Source organism: Gossypium hirsutum, chromosome A07 (genome assembly GCF_007990345.1).
Source record: "Gossypium hirsutum isolate 1008001.06 chromosome A07, Gossypium_hirsutum_v2.1, whole genome shotgun sequence".
Taxonomy (NCBI): Eukaryota; Viridiplantae; Streptophyta; class Magnoliopsida; order Malvales; family Malvaceae; genus Gossypium; species Gossypium hirsutum.
In genome coordinates this window covers 95917668-95938544 of record NC_053430.1, presented here as the reverse complement: position 1 = coordinate 95938544, position 20877 = coordinate 95917668, and the positions used below count along the sequence as shown (strand labels likewise).

Genomic DNA, 20877 nt, shown 5'->3' with positions numbered 1-20877 from the left:
CATTGATATGCATGGGCTGCTAGAGACTGCAGTGATTTAGTTATAGGATGCTTCCTGCATCCTATCTTTTGTCTCAATTTCTTTTGTCAATTTTTATTTAAGAATTTTCTAATAATAATGAATAATTTCAATCTTGGGTTTTCCCATTTTAAAAATTAAAAAAAAATATATATAATGAAATTAGTGGGAGGGTTCTGAAATTTGACTCAGTCCACATGGGATCATCATGTTCCTCATTCCTTAGTACGGTGCTATAATTTATTGATAATAATTGAAAAATATATGTTGAATTTTCTTTTAATTTATGTTATACAATAAATAATATTTAATTATAAACTTTGGCCTTTGGAGATTTTGGCCTATTTTTTTAGTGTAAGTTGGAACTTTGAAACTGTAAAATAAAATATGAATTTGGGTTTGATTCCCAACATTATCCTATTTTCTTTATGCATATTTATTAATATATGATTGATTAGACATGTAAGACTTGTGATTAAAAAAAGGTAAAAACATAAAATAGAGGGAAAAAAAAACTATAGAAAACGTTGGATTAACTTGATTCGATTTAATATTTGATCATAAATTAAAGTGATTAAATATATACAATTAACTTGTCGATTAAGTTTTAATTTAATGACATAGATATTGTTATTAGTATAGGAGGTCGTGAGTTCAAGTGTGCTGAAATGCATTATCCTATTGTTTATAGGTTAGAGAGAAACTATAAATAATTCTAAATATTATATTAGAAAAGAGCCATCAGAATTTATAATGATAGTCCATGGTCGAAAACTCAGATATTTCCAAACACATTTAGATTTGGAGCTTGTTTCTTCTGAATTATTGAGTCTCTTAATGTTTGATTTTTTTTTTAAATTTTTAAAACTCAACTAGTGGTCAAAACATTCAGGCTATCGGTTCAAACGTAAATTTTTCTTATTAGAATATGATTTTTTATAGTTTCTGTGTTTGGGCCCTCCACTTTTGTGTTTGTTGGAGATTTTCCCTTGTAAGTTCCTGTATCTCTCTCAATGAATGCCATGAATGTAGAAAAAAGGTTGATAGATTTATTGTTTTTTCTTTAATTTTCTTTTTAATTCTAATCTTGCCCCAAAAATAGAAACATCTCCATGTGAGCAGATTATTAGATTCTACAATGTCTGTTTTTGCAGGTGCTCAACAGTCCTCAATCAATTCAATCAAAATATTGATTAAATTAGGAAAGGAAAATTTTTAAAAATAAATATAAAAAAATATTTTAATTATTTTTTTCACTTATTTGCAACACCATACATTTCTCTTATTTTTAATCACTAATTAAGCAATCCAAAATAACATCTTTCATATTTTTATTTATAAATAAATAAATAGAATTAAGATGAAAATGTGAAGGAAATAGATGTTATGAATGTTGTTGTGATCATCATCTTCAGCTAATATATATGTATTATGGATGATGGCATAGAGCCTTTCAATCAGTCACATTTCACTGTCACATCCATATAATTTACTGCACCCACTGGACCCCCATTTTGATAGAATCCTAAGCTGAATTAAGAAAGAGGGAAACAACAGAAACAATACCAAGAGTTTCGTTTATTTTAAACACGATATGTTTAATTTTTTATCTTATATTATAATGTTTAATTTTGTTATTATAATTATTTTTATATTAATTACATTTAAAAAGACTCAAAATTTTATTATTTCTCAAAATGCAATAAAATCAATCCACCAAAGAACGCGGCCCACTGTTAATCACAAAGCCAAAACATGAACAGAGCATTAGAAAGACAGCATCAAAGGACAACAATGGAGGATTCAACTCTCTCTCTCTCTATATATGGGCTGGGGAAAAAGCCCACACTGCTGCATTGATCCACCTTTTCTTTATGTGCTTGGTTACACCTACTAAGGTTTCAAATATAAATATTTCATTACAAAAAAGATATTCATTGATTTCAGTTTGGTTGCTTCAACAGCTGGTTTTTGTTTTAGTTAAATAAATTACAATATGTTTAAATTGGATTAGATTAATAGTTGGATCAAGAATCTATCGAGATATCAATTTGGAGAATGACTTTGAACTAGTTGATTCGGTTAAAAACTTCTTAAACCGACAATTGAATTGGCTTTTTTAATATTTTTATTTTTTAAAATTTTTAATAATTTTTTAATCGAACAAGTTGAACCGGTCTAATTCTAAGAACATTGATAAATTATAATAAAATTTATAAAAAAAATTTAAAAATAAAAATATTAAAAAAATAGATTCAACCAATTTTTTTAACCAAATTCAACATATTCCGAATGATCGTACGTATAGTTAGCTCAAAAGCTAGTTCAACCCTTTGTCTAGATTGATGTGTTGTCCGATCTTCGATCTAATCGACCTGTTTGGTCTGGTTCAACAACCATCAACCTTACACTCACAAGAGAGATAAAAATAATCATTTGGCATAAGTCATTTTTATTCGTTTATTCGGTTGTGGTCTTACTTAATTTGGTTGATTGTTAGTTATTAAAATTTATAACTGAACTAATTAACTTATCTCACTTAATATATATATTATTTATTTTTTATATATAATTTATAATTTAAATGGTTAAAATATGTTGTTAGTCCTTGTACTTTAAAAAAATTTGAGATTTAAACCATGTACTTTAAAAGTTAAAATTTCAATACCAATATTTATTATTTGAAAATCTCAGTCCAATTATTAATATAGTAAATATTTTCTATCAAAATTTTGATTAGGGTGTCCTCATATGACGTGGCATATAATTGATAGAAAATAAATATGTTCACAAATTTTGACAAAACTACCAATGACGATAATGGTTGGACTAGAATTCTTAAATTAAAAAAAATAAGAGGATTAAATTTTTAACTTTTAAAGTACAAAAAATAACTCTCAAACTTTGTCAAAGTACAAGGACTACCAACATAATTTAACCAATTTAAATATATTTTCACAGCTAACATATACATATTTTATCATATATACCAATATATGTTAAAAGTGGAAGTAGATTTTTTTTTCCTAAGCATTTTGATCAAGTTCGAATTCTAGAGTCGTTATTATTGGGAGGACTTTACCCATACCACTTTCGATCTGAATAAGACTATGTTCAAACCGTAAAAATGGATGACCCTATAGTTATAAAAAAAAAATTCATGGATTTGGGCATCTAAGATGTCTAGAATTCAATCACGAGCTGGTGTGATTGGTGCATTCATCAATTGTTTTCATATATATATTAAAGTACATGAGACATCTCTACGTTATGCGAGCTGAATTAAATTAATCCATTTAATAATAAATGGATCAATTTAGTTTTATATTATTTTAAAAAATTAAATAAGTTTAAATTCTATCAAAGTTAATATTTATTATATAAAAATATATTAAAAAATATTATTTTATATAAAAAATTTTATTTATCGAACCATAAAAACTTTAAAATATTAACAATAAATATTAATTCTATTTCAATTTTACCCTTAAATTGTTAAATGAATCAAATTAATCTATTTAATAGAATAACTACATATCTAGAGACAAGAACCACCCAAAGAGTCCCAACAAGCTGGTCTTTCAGTAAGAAATAGTTTTAATTACCAGAATCCTGCCGGCCTAATTGCAGGAAACGAGCAGATGAAAAATATTCATCCTTAAACCCCCATCCTTTTCTTGGTTTTATATTTACTTTTAGTGATTCCTAATTGAAATTAAGTTAAGATGAAGGGTCTGGATTGCAAATTAAGATTGAATATATATGAAAATGGAATACAAAGGAATTGAAAATTACAACAGAAAGTAGCCAGGTAGCTATCGAGAGACATGGGATGTCCAAGCCGAAGCAGTAAACAAGCTAGTATCTTTCCATCCAAGCCTAAGTGTTCCATCTCCTTGTACAAGCCTATACCCATGAGCCGGTGGGAACATGTTCAATATCAGCTGTGCTTGTGCCATCGAGTTGCTGCTCATCGGCACCTGCACGAAGCTATTTCTTGCTGCTAGCTCACTCCTCCATTGCTTCATCTTATCTTCCCCACTTCTCGCTGGCCCTCCTATTGCCAATATATTGTTTATTTCCCTAAACAATAGGCAATGTTCGATGCGATGCCTGTTGGGGTCATCAGCTGCTAGGTATGCTCCTAGTGAATCAAACATGGTGGAATAATAATGGAGAGACCCCACAAAACGGTCCAAGAACGATCCACCATGGGACAAGTCTTGTTCCACCAATGTGATTATCCTTGGACCTAATTGCTCCATCAGTCTCATTGTCTTCCAATCGGGTCCCGTAGCGTCGTATAGTGAATGTTGTAGCCAGTGAATAGCTAATGTCTCCCCTCTTCGGAGTCGAACCATCGTGATGTCGATTTCCCCGAATTTCTTCGCGATCGGATGGAATTCGAACGACATTCCGAGTCGTTTAGCGAAATTCGAGAGTTGCTTGCCTGTCTCCGTCAGAAGCTCCATCGAACTGCCCATGCCAGTCATCGTGACATGTGGAGGTCCTTCCATACGCGTGGCTAAGATATGGAACAAAGCCGGCCATTGCAAGCCTTGCATGATATCAAGGTCTATGATATGAACCCTATCACGTCGATGAAATGCTTCGAGGATGGCTTGGTTAGAGGTGAAATGAGCGAATTTGATAAAGGGAGAGACATTGTTGAATGCTTGAAAAGCACAATGAACGGTTTTGTAGTTAATCAAAGGAGAACATATCCCTAACCATGAATTAATAACCCTACTAGACATGGCCTTGGCGAAATAAGCAACGACCCTTTCAGCACAAGAAAGAGCATAAGGAGAAGCCATTTGGGTTAGTTCAAGCAACATTCGATGAGCTTCCCCAAGGTTGTCAATGGAGATAGCTACAGCACACTCTAAAAGCAGCGTTATCAAGCTTAAACCTTGCTCGTCTAACCTACTTAACCCTCTATCATTCCCTCCATTAACGTTGCTCCATTGAAGCTCGTCAAAATCACTACTCGTTACAGTTTTCCTTGGCCTGAAATCACCCAGAAGCGATGGAGGGAAGCTATCCTCGCATACCATTGGTATATCAGCAGGTGCCTGCAAGGTACTGCTATGGTGATCATCAGTGTCTGTATTTTGAGCTGGCAAGTCATCAATGAGCTTCTTCGTAACTTGTTCGACCCAATCGGAAAGCTCATTTCTCTCCAAGTTTATGCAACGATTTTCAAGACTTTGCCTGGGGATGGAGCTGACAGCAGCAGCAGCAACACTAGTAGTTGGGAACCCAAAAGAGGCGAAATCCCATATAGGTTCACGATGAGGCTGGATCATATCTAGAGTCGCATGAACCACTTCGAATCCTCCTTTCATCATTGAAAGATGAAGCAAAAAGGGGGACCAAAAAGAGAGAGAAATTAGAAGAGGGGGTGTGGGAGGGTGTTAAGGAAAGGTGGATGCCATTTTTAAAGGGGATGGATGATCAAAGAAATGAGCGAAGACTAGAGCATTTTGGGACATTGTTTAATGCTACAGCGCGGCCGGCATAGCCAGGACACGTAAATGAAGACAACAAGCTAAGTGCCAAAGCAGACGTCATTTTGGTAGTGATTTTCACCATTATTAACTTTCTTTAAATTTTCAACAGAGTATATATATATCACATATAAAATATATATTCAAGCTATGAAAGCATAATTTAAGTTAAATATGGTATACATATGAATATATATCACAATGGAATTGCTAACTAGAGGAAGGTGGAATATTTGCATAGATGTAGAAGGAAGAACTAACCATTTTAAAACTATCAATAAAAAAAAATCATGGCTCATGTGTTATATATTAAATTACTATATTAATTAATACATATTTATTGATAAAAAATTAAGGAATAATATTTTATGCATAATCTCTCAATTGAATTAAACAAAAGATAAGAAGGATTTTTAAATAAATTTATTTAAACATAATTAATATTAACTAAATAAATAATAATAACTCTCGGATTTAAATATTGAGTTTAAGGATTTAAGGTATAAAATATTAAATTTATAAGTTTTAGGATTTTAGCACTTATTTATTAGTAATTATTAATTAATTATATTTAAATAAATTTATTAATATTTATTTATAATATTAAAAAAATTTGTCCGAACCTTTAAGCAATCATTTTAGTTAAATTTTAATTATCTAGAGTGCCTAAAAGTTAATATAGAATTGAATATATACAAGATTTTTCTAGTGAAAGCCAATAAAAAGAATCACACTAAACTATTAATATTTAACGGATTCTCTGCAAATAGCTGTAAATCTTTATTCTAGTCAAAGCCAATTTTGCAGTACGATCAGCTTTCATGTTTTCTTCTCTAAGGATATGAACAAATTCCTATTGAACTATCTGCTGAATTCGCTTGATAAGTGTTGAATAAAAAGGCTTTGTAAACGTTTCTTTAATGGACTATATAACCTCCATGTTATCTGTTCGACTTAACACTTCGTCCCATTTCCTGTTTCGAAGAATGCTTCAACATTGAATACAAAATACCGCCCCAACCTTCTATTAAATTCAAGAATTCACTGGCCATAATGATCCTTCAACACTCCACCTGCAGCCTAATTTGAGATTTGTTAAGTACTTGATTGGTGTTGTTAATTTTTGTACTAACAATTAATAAATTTTAGGTATTTTAGATTTTTTTTGTTCTATTTTTAGAAAATTCTCTTGAATTTTTATTATTTTTATAAATTTTTTATTTAATTTATATATTTGAAGATTTGAAGATGTTATTTTTTTAGGGTTAAAAGTGTAAAAAGTCCTCAAACTTAAAAAAAAAGGCAATTAAGCCCCTCATTTTTTTTTGCACTCAATTGAACACTTAAACTTTCAAAATGCATCAAAAAAGCCCTCAAACTTCTTCAAAAAAAACACTTAAGCCCCTAATTTTTTTCACTCAATTGGGTACTTGAACTTTCAAAATGTATAAAAAAGACCCTTAAAATTTTTCAAAAAGGCAATTAAGCCCCTGCTCTTATTAAAACTTATAAAAAATAAAAAATAATAAATTTTAATAAAAATATAAAAATTAGAAATTTTTTATAAACATCGTAAAAAAATAAAATTTTGTAAAATTTTATAAAAATCATAAAAAAATAACAACCCCTAGTTTTTTTCAATTAAAGTCATCATCTATTGCAACACAGTTTGACATGTGGCGGAAAATGATAAAAAATTAAAAATCAATAAAAGTTATAAAAAATTATAAAATGCTTCTTTTGGTATGATAATTTTTATAAAAAAAATTATGGAATTTATATTTCTTTACATTTTGTATAGTTTTCTTACAACTTTATAAAATTTTATAATTTTTTTATATTTCTACATATTTCTTAATTTTTTACAATTTTTATAAAATTTTACAATTTTTATTTTTTATAATTTTTATATTTTTTTTCTAATTTTAAATATTTGAATTTTTAATAAAATTTATAGCTCTTATTGATTTTATTTTTATATTTTTTTCTATTTTTTAATAAAAACAGGGGATTAATTACTTTTATTGAAAAAGTTTGAGGGTCTTTTTTATGCCTTTTGAAAGTTTAAGTACCAAATTGAGTGCAAAAAAAGGTAGGGGCTTAATTGCTTTCTTGGAAAAGATTTAAAGGCCTTTTTAATGTATTTTGAAAGTTCAAATACCCAAGTTTAAAGGTTTTTTTGCACTCTTAAACCTATTTTTTATTTTCAAATATTGTCCTAATTTGAGACTGCTAGCCTACCACATGACATTATGTCATTAGCTGTCAATGTCAAATCACGAAGTTAATTAGGTATCAATAAAATATACCAACTTGATTAAGGTTTTCAAATTTAGGTACCAATTAAATTTACAAAAAATAATTACTAACTATCTAGAAATTACTAAATTTAGAAGCTAAGATTAAAAATACTTTTTAAAATGAATTAACGTTTATTTATAAAAAAATATCATTAATTAAATGTTAGGTGTAATGGTATGATATATTGTATTCTTCAGGGAATAATGCAGGTTTGATCCTTGAAAACCATGTTGTTTAATCATGAATCTTGAAAGAATTAATTTCCATAAATTGTAAATATATATATGGCTTAATATAACATTTGGTACCTGAACTTGACACTTTTTTTTAATTTGGTATTTAAATTTGACATTTTTTCTTAAGTTGGTACTTAATTTTTTGGGGGCTCATTTTGGTAGCTGAACTTGACTCTTTTCCTTAAATTGGTACCTAATCTTTTTTTTGTTCGATTTCGTTCTTGAATTTGTTAAACGTTTTACAAATTACTCCAGTATACTAATAATGTTATTTTTTTATGAGGTAACAAAAATAACCAATGAATGATCGACATGTGACAGATGGAATGATATTTTTTTTGTATTTTATATGTTCAATTACTGTTAGTTTTATTTATTTAATTATGTTATTAATTAAAAATAATGAATTTCTTTTAATTTAAATTTTTAAAACTCTTTTTTTTTCTTATTTAACATTAATTCATTAAGCATAACTCAATACCTATTTTTTTACGTGAATTTCCTCTAACAATGATAATATTTTCGTAGCATAACAAAAAATTTTTACGTGAATTTCCTCTAACACTGATAATATTTTCGTAGCATAACAAAAAAATTTTAACACTGTTAGTGTTTTTACGTAATTTGTATAACATTTAATAAATTTAGGTACCAAATTCAAACCTAAAAAAAGCTTAAGTACCAAATTAGGAGAAAAATGCCAAGTTCAAGTATAAATTGTATAAAAAATTTAGATATCAAAATAATAATAAAAAACTAATAATTTTAATTAATTTTTTTGAACTACCCAAAGTCTCACCCTAACCCATAAATAGGAGAATAACGCGCTTCAGCGCACTCGAACCTACATCCTCCTGCATTGACAATAATACCCGTTCCAATCAAATTAAGACTTAATCGACTTTAATTAAATGTATTAACAACTACTAACTTCATAATGTATACAATATTAAGACATAAAATATGATGAAAATCTTAGGTCATGAGGGTTTAAAAGGTTAAAATTCATTTAGGGTTTAAATAACTTAAAAAGTAATAATGATTCATGGTTTGGTTAATGATAATGACACATGTTGGGGCCGACGGGGTGAAAGCCACATCAATAATGACACATCAAGACTCAAACGTTAATACAATATCTAATCTAGAGCTCCACAAATTAATTAGGTTTATATTTCTATATATTATTAGTAAATTAAATAATATTATAATATCAAATAAGTTGATTTATTTTTTTAAAAATATTTTTAATACTTTTTAATACTTTTATTTTTTAATTTTTTTATATTTAAAAAATTAATTGATTACTAACGTCGGATGCCACATTAGCAAAATTAATACACGTTAATTTTTCTATCTATTTGGGGTGATTTGATAAACAATACATATTTAATAATTAAAAGAGATGAAAAATTAGATGAAGGACTAATTTTTTTCTTTTTTATAAAATTGGAGGCCAAATAAATTATTATGTCTATATATATTATATTACTTTTGACATTACTATAACTCTAAATTTAATTAATGGAGATTGGGTTTTATTTTATCTTCTTTAAAATGGTTGGAGGTACGAAGGCGTAAAGTTTGAATTTAAGATTAGATAATAACTAATGACTTCAATAATACAAAAAATTTTATCAGTATAAATAAGTTAATTGACAGATATAAATAATTTTTTATAATTAAGGGTGAGATTGGATGGATGATACATTTACCTGTAATTAGTGTAAAAATAACGATGATGATAAAATTAAATACTATAGCATAAGACAAAGTAAAATAAACACATCGTTTCGCTCAACCCTATCTATTCAAACCCACGCTAAGAATACAAGAATGAGTAAAAGAAATAAAATGAAAGATGGAAGGAAGCTGTCTTTGATAGGAAGGGGTCAAATGATATTACAACCCCTTTCCATCAACAACAAAGCGCCAAATTCCTTCAAATTAACAACCTCGCCTGCTTCATTTTTTTTCGTCATGCCACACCGAAACAAGTGCTAAAGGCTAAACCACCCCCATTCACATGATGAGGTAATGATTAGCTTTTTTTTTGGTTCCCCTCTTATTTTTGGTAGAGTTTGCAACTCATCAAATTTCAGGGCACAGAATACTACCAAGATATTAGTAATTGCTCCAATTGAAACCACATTTCCTTTGACATAACATCAATAGGTTATGTTTGTATAGGATTTGGGTACATGAAGGTTTTAGAGGATGAGAGAATCTAGTGATATTTGGGCAGAGTTTTGGTGAAGGTGTTGGTTTCTTTGGTAAAAAAGAGTAGTTTTATAAAGACGAAAGAGTTAGTGAGTGATTTATTTGGATGCGATTGAGTATGATTTGGTTAGTGTTACGAGCCTAGAATTTTAGTCTGGCAAATCGTGTAGTTTTCAGTGATTTTTTAAATTTAAATCCGTTTAAGTTAGCTTTACTTTTGAAAAATGTGAAAAGATAAAATAAACTCGAAAGAGAAAGAAATCAAGAATGAACAGAAAAATTACAAGAAGAATAACGCATACCAAATGTTTGAGTAAATAATGTGGTTACAAATAGGAAAAAGTCATCTTTTTATAATTGAGCTCATCCATATCCAACGGTATATATCAAATTACATCAACGACTAAAATTAGTTCCTATCTACAAGATAAAATTCCAAAAAATTTAAACCCTATACATCTTTAAAGTTCATTTAAAGTCCCTATCTAATTTTATTGATGTATTCAAGTGAATCAAATGAGTTCCAGTTGACTTTCATAGAACGTTTTATATGTAGTTGTCATAAATTTTAATCCGCAGCCTGTAACACCGTAATAAAGTCAAAAATAGTAAATGATGGCAAATTTTATTAGATGCTATAGAAGTAATTCATGAGTGGATCTTGACATGATCTCGTGAAGGCACACGTGATGGACAAGTGTCTTTAGTTGGCCGAGTTCTTATGCGAGTGAGTAGTGTTGAACAGCCTATGTAAACATAAGGTGTGATCCATGTTCGTGATCGAAATTGATTTGGCGGCTTATGTAGCGAATGTCCGACAACAAAGGACTGCAATCTTTAAATGGGTCATCAGCTTCCCTTTGATGCTGTCATCTTTGGTAGAAGTAATCGGACCAACAACAATTTACAATATAATCTTGAGTCTCCTTCCAGAGTTTTGCTTATTATTAATTTATTGTCGATGTGAATCGTCCAATGAGACTGCTGCACCACCATATTTCCTTGGGACCCTATCATAAGCCAATGTTACTTTTAAGCAATCATTGTTTCTGACAAATAACAGTCCCCCCCCCCCCACAATTTGGTTAATGTTTTCATCACTAGAGTTTTCACCTGCATTACTCTCCTGTATTGTCTTTGTGTTAAGGACTTTAATTTGGGATACCATTGAGGTTTCTGAGAATATTTTCTTGACTTGCTTGACAACTCCGCATGGCTTAGGGACTTCCAACATTAAAACAGACATTATTTTTGTATATCCATACCTTCTAACTACTGTTGGATCCATTTTCTGAAGTCTGTCACTTGAACTTGATCAATTTTAATGCCCACATCAGTCCCGAATCAGACTGCTCTAGCTTAGAAGCAAGTGCGAAATAAATGATTCAGAGTTTTCCTCCTCTGAGGAACAAAAGGGGCATTCTCAATTTACAACAATGTTTCTCCGCCGTAGTTCAATTCGAATAGGGAGCAAATTATTACAAACCTTCCAAAGGAAAACCATACCCTTGAGTAGGGGTGAGTATTTGATGACTAGATGACTAATCCTATTTTAACAATTGAACTCAATTTGAATTTTTTTTTAAATCAAATTGAGTCAAAAAATTTCGAATCAAATCTAGTTAACAAATTTTATCATTTATACTCAATGTTATGTTTACATGGACCGATTATTTAACCATAGACGAAGTACAAGATTATTTAACTACATAAACAATATAGTGGTTTTGATTTTTAACTTTAGAAAGGTAAACATTTATCAAAACAACATAGTTTTACCTTTTCTTATTTGAATTTTCGAATAACTCGAATTGTATAATTCATATTCAAGTTAAATCGAAAAACTTAATTTTTTATTTAAGTTGATTAACTCAAATAACTTAAATTATTTAATTCAAAATTTATTTCTTTTATTGAATTTTTTGAATCAAATCGGATTTTGTTCACTTCTACTCTTGAGTGACAGTTTAAGCTTCCATAACTAGGCTATATCAGGGGAATTCAAATATTTAGCAACCTGTTTCCAGAGAAATTCATATGCGGATTTATCCGAAAATTGTCCCCTTCCATGCATATTTGTCCTTACCATTCAACAGCGAAAATCATCTAGTGCTCAGCTCCTGTTACCAGACATCCCAACCTGACATTTGACAAGTTCCGACTTCCATGTAGGGCGAGCTGGATCTAGGAATGAGCTTATCTGATGGCCCGGTAATATTAGCTTCTGCCTGCGCTTGGAAGACAAAGAATTACCTTGAATGGGAGGAAAACAGAGTGTTCCATGGGCTACAACAAACAGGTAAGGGGAGATAGGATCCCTTGTGCAACCCACTATGCACTAGAAAAATAACCACCAAGGCCTTCATTTATAGACAGAACGTAGAAGCTGTATAGCATTTTTATTGTTTTGATAGCTATGTAATACAAACAAGTTGAACCTTCCTTGTCCGATAGCAGATCAGCAATCTGAAATTGGCTAAAGCTGTTTCAACTAGTTCTCCAGATAACTAACAAATCTCAAAAGATACATGTACCTTGTACTCAAAGCTTTTCCATTATTGAAATGAGATTACATTATTTGCCAAAGGCAGATCGATGGATCAGGGCTTCGTTGTGTAGACAACAAGATCCACAAGCAGCTATTCAGCATCGACTTCATTCAACAAATATCGTATGTATTTCACTACCAAGGTGGATCATAAATTACAAAACTATTTGCTAAAGACAGACTATCAGTTTCACAACTTTCATTTTTAAACAAAGCTGCCAAAAGAATATACGAAGCCATCCATCAGGCAACCGCAAGCAAACAAGTATATAAATCCATAATGGCCAACTCTACGTTAATAGAAGATGACTAGAAAGAAAGTTTTCCGCTCTGCATCTGGTTTTGGCCTTCAAAAATTATTGAAAAATAGCTGGATTCAGAAAGATCAACGGTAGTATGCCATGTGCCTCGACGACATGAAAGGCGAAGTACCAAAAGGCGAGGACTTCTGGACTTGGGCAGGGGAATTGGAAGATTTCTTTTTCTCACACTTGGTTTCAGAGCGAAGCCAGGCTTCAACAACAGAGAGCAAATTTTCTGAGCTTTTCAACTCATTAATTTCTGTTAACTTCTCAGATCTCTTCAATTGACCATCTTGGATGTAAGCCAAATGTGTTGCCCATGTCTCCAAACCATCAAAAATATGGGTAGCATATACGACTGTGGCTCCTCTCTAATACAATAGTAAATATCAGTTAGAGAATGGACATGAAATCATCAATGAGAGTACTCGAACGGTACAAAAACATCTATGCCCTACATGTGGATGGTGATCGAATAAGTGGCCATAATCAAAATGAAACCATCAATATTACTAATTGTTGCAGAAAGAAAGTGCCAAATAATGAAGAGCTGTATCAGTTATATACTTTTCGTAAGAAATATTCAACATAGTAATGTTCGAGCACCTTATTCATATTCAACAACCAGTCAGTATTTTAGGATGTGATTGCAAGGGCAGAGAACACAAGTCAGTACCTGCTCACATTCTTCCTTAAAGAAATCAAGTAAATCCATCCTCGCAACAACGTCAAGGTCCACGGTGACCTCATCTAGCAAAAGAACCTGCAATCAAGGAAAAGAAAACATTAAGTTACAAACAAATCAGGAAAACTAGTAATCATGCAGATTAGAAGTCACAAAATTATCCAAAAGCATGTACAAGCTTGAAGTGGAAGGTCGCAGTTGAATGTTTGCTTGTCACTAGGTAATTAAGGTACATTATAATTCATCAGTTGTAGATTATAGCAATAGCAGAATCGTAAAGCTTCAAGTGAAGATATCAGTCACACAAAAATGGCATATTAATAACTTCAAAACACCTGAAAAGGATGAAGAAGACCCATGCAAATTTGGACTCGACGTCGTTGTCCATCAGAAACCTTATGCATTCTCCATTGCAAATCAATATCAAGCAACTCAATCAATTTATCTCTCCTTACAGGATCAATTCCTTCAACTGTCAACAATAATTTTAGACCCAAAAAGAATGTTTAATTTCAAAGGAGAACAAAGGAGCAAGTAAAGAAAGCAACAAACAACAAGAGACTAATTAGCACTCACCTCCAAATATCATGTGTTCCGCTGAGAAGTCTCCCTGCAATGGAACCTCTCCCTGCATATGTTTGGCACAGTAAATTTGTAGTGTTAAACGAAAATGGTGGATATTAATCTTAAAAACAGAAATAGAAAATTTTACTAACAGCAGAGCCAATAGTTTTACTCCAAGATCCTCCCAAATAAGCTAAATCACCACCACAAACAAGTTGAGTATCGTGAAAAGCCGAACGGTTTAGTACTCTCACGACATCTCTTCCACCCACCATATGTTTTCCTGCTAAAATTTTCAACAATGTCGTCTTCCCTGCTTACAGTTAAAAAATTAGAATCAAAATTCCTTTACAAAATCGTCGTCGTTCGAAAGCAAATAGAAATTACCAGATCCGTTGGCGCCGACGAGAAGGCAACGAGATCCACGAGCGATGTCGAGATTGAAATCGAAGAAAAGCGGATGCTGTAATTCGTAGGCGAATTGCATGCCGCATACGGTGATGCCTTGCAAGTCTCCTCCATTTTCCTTTCCTTCTCCTGATCGGCAACAAGCTTGTTCCGCCATTTTTCGTGTGAATCCCCCGGTTCTTTACAACTTCTGTTTTTGCGGCCATTTTAATATTCATGTCTTCTAATTGTTATTGCTGGGATTTAGCCACGTAAATGGTTGGTGGAACTGGATCTCCTTGCACAGAATTTTACACGTGGAAGATATGTGTTGGGACACGTTATTCGTTTCAATTTTATAATGGGTAAAGAAACGGGGATGTGCGGCTGCGTTTTGATAGGAAGTGTAAAAGCTAAAAACGACAGCGTTTTTTCTTTGTTTGCTTGCCTTGCGGAGAAAGCAGGACCGAATAATATTTTTAAGATATCTTCACTAATTTGAATATAAAGTATTTAATGTTATTATATAAAAATAAAAAATTAAATAAAAATTCATTTCTGTTTGAATAATAGTTTTTTAACTTGTGAAATAAAAATTAAACTAACCTAAATTAATGAAAATTTACTTAATCAATTTCCAAATTTCTTAATTTTATTAGCTCTAGGAAGACATTTGAAATGATAAGAAACTTTCGTGTCTCTTAAATATATATATTAACTTAAATGTTTGCCTTGAATAGGATGGTAATTCAGGTTGCGAATATTCAATATGTTTTTCGTGAATATGGATATTGTGAATTCAAATGTTAAAATTACCATTCATCGTAGACCCAGAATAGATGTGAATAAATACATTGAAAATCCATTAGTCGCATACGCGAATATGAATATCAAAATCCACTTTTTACAAAATGTTTATAATTTTTATTTTCATATATATAAAAAGAGTTTTAACAAACTTTTGCAAATTTGGATATTCAAAAAATGATTAGAATTTTTAAAATTGGGTTTTTACGGATCCAGTTATCCAACAAATAATAGTATTTAATTTAAATTTAGATAGTAATACTTGAATAATTTACCATTAATAAACGAACAATTCAAAATATACAAATATCTGACTTAGTGCCATTCCTAATCATTATTCACAAATATTTGGGTGCTAAAACTGTTTTGTTTTGTATTCTATTCTTTTTCTGGCTATAAATTTGTGCAGAAGATGCGAGGGATAAGGAAGAACAATGAGCAAATTCCAAAAGGGAGCAGAGTTTTGAGTACTTTTGGCATGTCACGTATCAATTCACACAATGTTTAACAGAAAATTTATTAATTTTCTCTATTATATTGAAATTGTATAAGAAAAACATAAATGGTTCACGTCAGACGAAAGAGGCATATATATATATGATATTATTTTCCAAACATGAAAGTGTGAAGGCACCCTGTCCCTTTTTTCCTTTCCTTTTTCCTTTCTTCATTTCCTTTTTCTTTTCAAATATCAAAAGCATCAAACACAAGAGCTTACATACTTGAGAATAAATGATAATGCAAATTTAGAAAGCTGCCCATCCTGATGCAGTGGTCTTCGTAGATCCTGATCCGGTTGCTGGAAGGTGATTCCTCTGTAAATGTCATCAAGGGAGTTAATTGTGGAACCAAACACGAGTTTCTGTTACTCGGAAAATCAGAAGCCTCCTAAGAAAACATCCATAGATCAAGCATGAAAATATTTTAAAAGCCTAAAGTTAATTCCATTTTCTTATATCAGAGCTTCCATTCCAAATCTACACCTACACCACCGCTTGTGAACAATAAGCATTTGATTTAGCTCAACACAGTCACCAGTAAGAGGTAAAGGAAGTCAATGTGGCTATATGTATACAATGTCAAAGAAACAATTAAGGCCCCGTTCTTCATTGCATTTGGGGTTTCAAAAGTGCTTTTCTACCGTAGAAGCAATGAAGAACACCTGACTTTTGGAGTTAAAGTGCTTTTCCACCCAAAAGCAAAAGCTATGTAACACAGAATCATATAGATGTTGGCACAACTTTGCTTGACAAAAGCTACGAAAAATAACGAATGTGGATGTGGTAAACATATTATGATACCCAATTCCCTAACAATGCTACATTCAAGAGAAAAACAAAATCAAAATTTGCAGATCTTTTGGGTATGTAGAGCACACGAAATCTATATTTGGTTTAAGTATCATACATGCTAAAGGCATACCTCTAGTTGAGAAAAATATGTTGATGGGTTGGTTTGTTTCATGTTTTCTTTGGGTGCTCTTTGACCAACACCTTGACTAGTAGAGGCAAGCCGAGCAGCAACAGGGTCATTGGGAGGGGGTGGGAGAGGAGACCTTATTTTTCCAGCACCACTGGGTGGTGGAGCAAGGCTCAAGGTCTTAGGCTTTCCACTACCAGACAATCCCGCAGCTGAAAGCATACCGGTTCCACTAGATGGCTTGTGCTTCACATTAATCCGGATAGTCTCACCTTCCTACAACCCAAAACACCATAAGATCAAAATCCATCTAAGTAAAAAACGAACACTGTATTGAAAACCCGTTAGTAATGACAACAATAATAATTAAGACTACATTGTACACTTTAGAGCAGAAAACCAAAGACAGCTAAGTGCCAATGATGACTGATGAATCTAATTTAACCCCTTAATTTCTTTATCAGTAAATCAAGAATTATAAGAACAACAGAACCTGCAAAAAAGAAAAGCTTATAAATAATTCATTTAAGAAGGCACATTGACCGAAAAGATGTTGCACAATCTCTCCATAATATTTAGATTCAACTTATGAATAGAACCAACGGATCAACTAAATTTCTTCCTTTGTTCACTTACCCAAAACCCCAAATTCTGAAATCAATCAAATTTTAATCTAACAATTTTAGCTCAAAAATATGAAAATCAACCCACATTCTAAAATCAGTTACAAATTGAAGTTTAAAACTAGTAAAAAAGTAGAAGACTTGAAAGTTTCTACCTTCAATCTATGATTAACAGCGGGATGAATATCAATATGAGAATCACTGTCACTCGTCTCGCCAGTCTCTTTCTCGTTCTCTCTTCTAACATGCTTCTCGTGATCTGACAACGCCACGTTGAAATCAAACGCCTCGTTCCGTTCATTAAAACCGAGCCCAATAAACGCGTGTTTTCCATTGCCATCCTCGATCTTGAGCACGAAGTATCGAGATGAATCGAGAGCCGGCTCGACGGAACTCTCGCGCTGTCCCGGGTGGATGAAACAAGCGGCAAAAAGCTCACCCGAGTTGGGATCCTCTAACCGGATCTCACAACGGTCCTTGCAGGAGACAACCCGGAGTCGACCAGACCAGATCTTGTCGGATTGGAGCCACTCCCCGCATTTGTAACCGCCGGAGGTGGAGCGGGGCGGGATTTTGAAGACGGAGACTTCGCGAACTACGAGGAGGGTGTGTTCAATAGAGTCTTCTTCATCGAACGACATTTCGTGGGGAATGTGGGTTTGTCTTTGAGAAAAAAAGAGACGAGAAATTTGGAGAGGAGAAATATGGGAAGAAAGAGAGAACAGAGGTGGGAGGGAGTAATCGGATGGTGAGAGGGTGGCAGAGAGACTTGGATTCAAAGAGAGTGCTTGAAATGTCAACTGCCTCCTGGGGTGGGAAGAGGTGCCCATCTCATTTACTGTTTTACCCTTTTTGTTATCCAAAATATCGATTTGGTTCTGCGTATCTAATGGAATTTTTATTTTATTTTAGGTCCCTATTTGAGATATGAAATTAGACTTTTAACTTAAACAATTTTTCTTCCTACTTAAAATTCTCCTTTCTAATATTTTTATGGGTCGAGTCAAACTGAATTTGGATTAAATTTAAGTATGATATTAATATATTTTATGTTTATTTAAGCCTAGACCCGAAATTTAAACATAAAATTTTATCCAAACCTACTCAAATTTATAAAAAAACTAACACAAATACATTTTGACTCACCCATATTATTTTTTAAAATTTATTTATATTATATTATTTTAATATTTAATAATTTTATACATTTTTTATTTATTAAAATTTTTTATAGTCATTTTAACATTATTTTAATAGTTACATTAAAATAGTATTATATATTTAATATAGGTTTAAGCTCGAGCCAGACCCATATTTTAAACAGACCTAATTTTTTGTTCAAACACATTTTTTAAATCTTATATTTTTATCAAAATCCTCTCAAATTTTGAACCGGCCTTCAAGCTTGGGCGGATAACCTAATATATGAATAGGTCTACTATTTTCTTGAAAACTCTACGATTTACTAAATTCAGACCGCAATATGAAAATAATTCTTAAGTTTAAGGACTAACTTGAAAAAAAAGTTCAAACCCAAGTACGTAAAAAAAAAGTTCAAACCCAAATACGTAAATAGTTACGGATAAATAATTATTTAATGCTTTTACTTTTTTTTTATTTCGGTGTATCTAATGGATTTGAATTTACATTTTGCGTCATTTATATGACTGTAATCTCGTTTCCCTTTATATTTATGGATTCCTATAATCCGATTCTTTTGGTAATTACTATAGTGATGCAGTCTTAGATTTTTTTTCATAAGTATTTTTTACTTTTACAAATTACTATATCTTGGTGTTTTATATATTTTTTATAATTAAATTTACATAAAAATATTTTTGGTAAACTACAAAAATAGTCATTTTGTTTGTCTCAAATTACATTTTAGTTACTTATGGTTGCAATGTTACGTTTTAGTCATTTATGTTATCGTTTTGTTATGAAGTGATCACTCTACCATTAAACTCCGTTACCTCCCCAACGGCGGTCTTACGTGACAACCTAAATGGATTTTAAGTGCCAACTTGGATGACCTACATGGCAATCCAAATTAAAAACTATTTTCATCCTAACAATTGGATATCGAAATTGACAGTTAAAACCAATTTGGATTGTCATGCAGGACTACCGTTAAAGAGGTAACGGAGCTTAATGGTAAAGTGACCACTTCGTAACAAAACGATAATGTAAGTGACTAAAATGTAATTTAAGACAAACAAAAGTGATTATTTTTAAAGTTTACCCAAATATTTTTTATATATAATTAATTTTATTTAAAATAAAAAAAAGTGTTGAAATTTGATTTAATATGAACCAAATGAATAATTTAAGATCTGGAGAGATTTTATTATTGTTAATGATTGAGTAAAAAAACACAATTTTTTGAAATTTTAAATTTTTTTTATATGTTTTGTATTTTTTAAATTGTTTAAAATGCACTTTAAAATTATTTTTGTTTTTAAATTTTAAAGATTTTTAATTTTTCATAATTTTTATATTTTTATTAAACATATGAATATTTTTATAATTATTTATATACTTTTAAAGGGTACGGATCATTATAAATATTAAAGGCTAAAAAAGTTATTTTATCTTTTATAACAACCATATAATTCTAATGACAAAATTGATGGAGAGACAAAAATTTTAAATAAAAAAAATTATAAGGACTCGTATCTTAAAATTAAAATATAAAAAAATAAATTAAAATTTTTAAAAGAGAATAAAAAACCTATGACATATTTAAACCAAAAGAAAATCATTATCCTAATTCTCTTTTCTCAGTAAAGACATTATAGTTTAGTGTTGTCTTGATATTAAAGTATTCAATCATTTATAGTTAAACTTGTAATGAATCACTCATTCCACTCGCATCTAAACAACCATTTAATCTTTTAATTATTTTATTCCAAGACACACTCATTAAATTCATCTTATCATATAATTTAACTATATATAGGGTTGGTAATGCAAAAAAAAAAATAACTTTTTTGAGTATTGCAGAAAATATTTTTAGTTGAGGAAAGTTTTTTATTATTTTTTGAAAATTGATGTTGTTATTTTACCCTTTTTCTCTTTCAGAAAATAATATAAATAGTTGGTCATTCTTCTCATTTTACACAACACAAGCAAACAACGGTTATCCTTTTTCTTTCGTCTGTTTTTTTAGTAGTTTTTCTGGTCAAATTTTCCGACTAAATTTCTGCTTTATTTTCTGATTCCTTTCGAGAATAGCAACATCATTTATATTTATTCCA

The 20877-nt window shown here is 31.0% G+C and overlaps 3 protein-coding genes across 3 annotated transcripts; all 3 read right to left on the bottom strand.

The window, feature by feature from the left end:
* Positions 1-3753: 3753 nt before the first annotated feature.
* On the bottom strand, positions 3754-5489 carry LOC107955521 (protein SCARECROW). The gene has a single exon (XM_016891310.2). The coding sequence runs from the start codon at positions 5367-5369 to the stop codon at positions 3834-3836; it is 1536 nt and encodes a 511-aa protein (XP_016746799.2). The 5' UTR covers positions 5370-5489; the 3' UTR covers positions 3754-3833.
* A 7334-nt stretch (positions 5490-12823) lies between these two features.
* Positions 12824-15005, bottom strand: LOC107955520 (ABC transporter I family member 21). The gene is made up of 6 exons (XM_016891309.2): positions 14772-15005; positions 14537-14697; positions 14397-14448; positions 14156-14292; positions 13812-13898; positions 12824-13506 (listed from the first exon to the last, which is right to left on the bottom strand). The coding sequence occupies exons 1-6, from the start codon at positions 14947-14949 to the stop codon at positions 13219-13221; spliced, it is 903 nt and encodes a 300-aa protein (XP_016746798.1). The 5' UTR covers positions 14950-15005; the 3' UTR covers positions 12824-13218.
* A 1076-nt stretch (positions 15006-16081) lies between these two features.
* LOC107955519 (uncharacterized protein At1g03900) lies at positions 16082-18452 on the bottom strand. Its single transcript, XM_016891308.2, has 3 exons — positions 17776-18452; positions 17001-17273; positions 16082-16393 (listed from the first exon to the last, which is right to left on the bottom strand). The coding sequence occupies exons 1-3, from the start codon at positions 18448-18450 to the stop codon at positions 16325-16327; spliced, it is 1017 nt and encodes a 338-aa protein (XP_016746797.2). The 5' UTR covers positions 18451-18452; the 3' UTR covers positions 16082-16324.
* Between the last annotated feature and the right edge of the window lie 2425 nt (positions 18453-20877).

Bases quoted from the DNA above. Each gene is read 5' to 3' on its own strand.
- LOC107955520 (XM_016891309.2), bottom strand. From the start codon at position 14,949: ATGGCGGAACAAGCTTGTTGCCGATCAGGAGAAGGAAAGGAAAATGGA. The intron at 14,698-14,771 runs GTAATTTCTATT...AACTGTAAGCAG, and splicing joins CGTCGGCGCCAACGGATCTG to GGAAGACGACATTGTTGAAA. The intron at 13,507-13,811 runs GTACTGACTTGT...CTATTGTATTAG, and splicing joins TTAAGGAAGAATGTGAGCAG to AGAGGAGCCACAGTCGTATA.
- LOC107955521 (XM_016891310.2), bottom strand. From the start codon at position 5,369: ATGATGAAAGGAGGATTCGAAGTGGTTCATGCGACTCTAGATATGATC.
- LOC107955519 (XM_016891308.2), bottom strand. From the start codon at position 18,450: ATGGGCACCTCTTCCCACCCCAGGAGGCAGTTGACATTTCAAGCACTC. The intron at 17,274-17,775 runs GTAGAAACTTTC...TTTGGGTTGTAG, and splicing joins CTGTTAATCATAGATTGAAG to GAAGGTGAGACTATCCGGAT. The intron at 16,394-17,000 runs GTATGCCTTTAG...TGACATTTACAG, and splicing joins CATATTTTTCTCAACTAGAG to AGGAATCACCTTCCAGCAAC.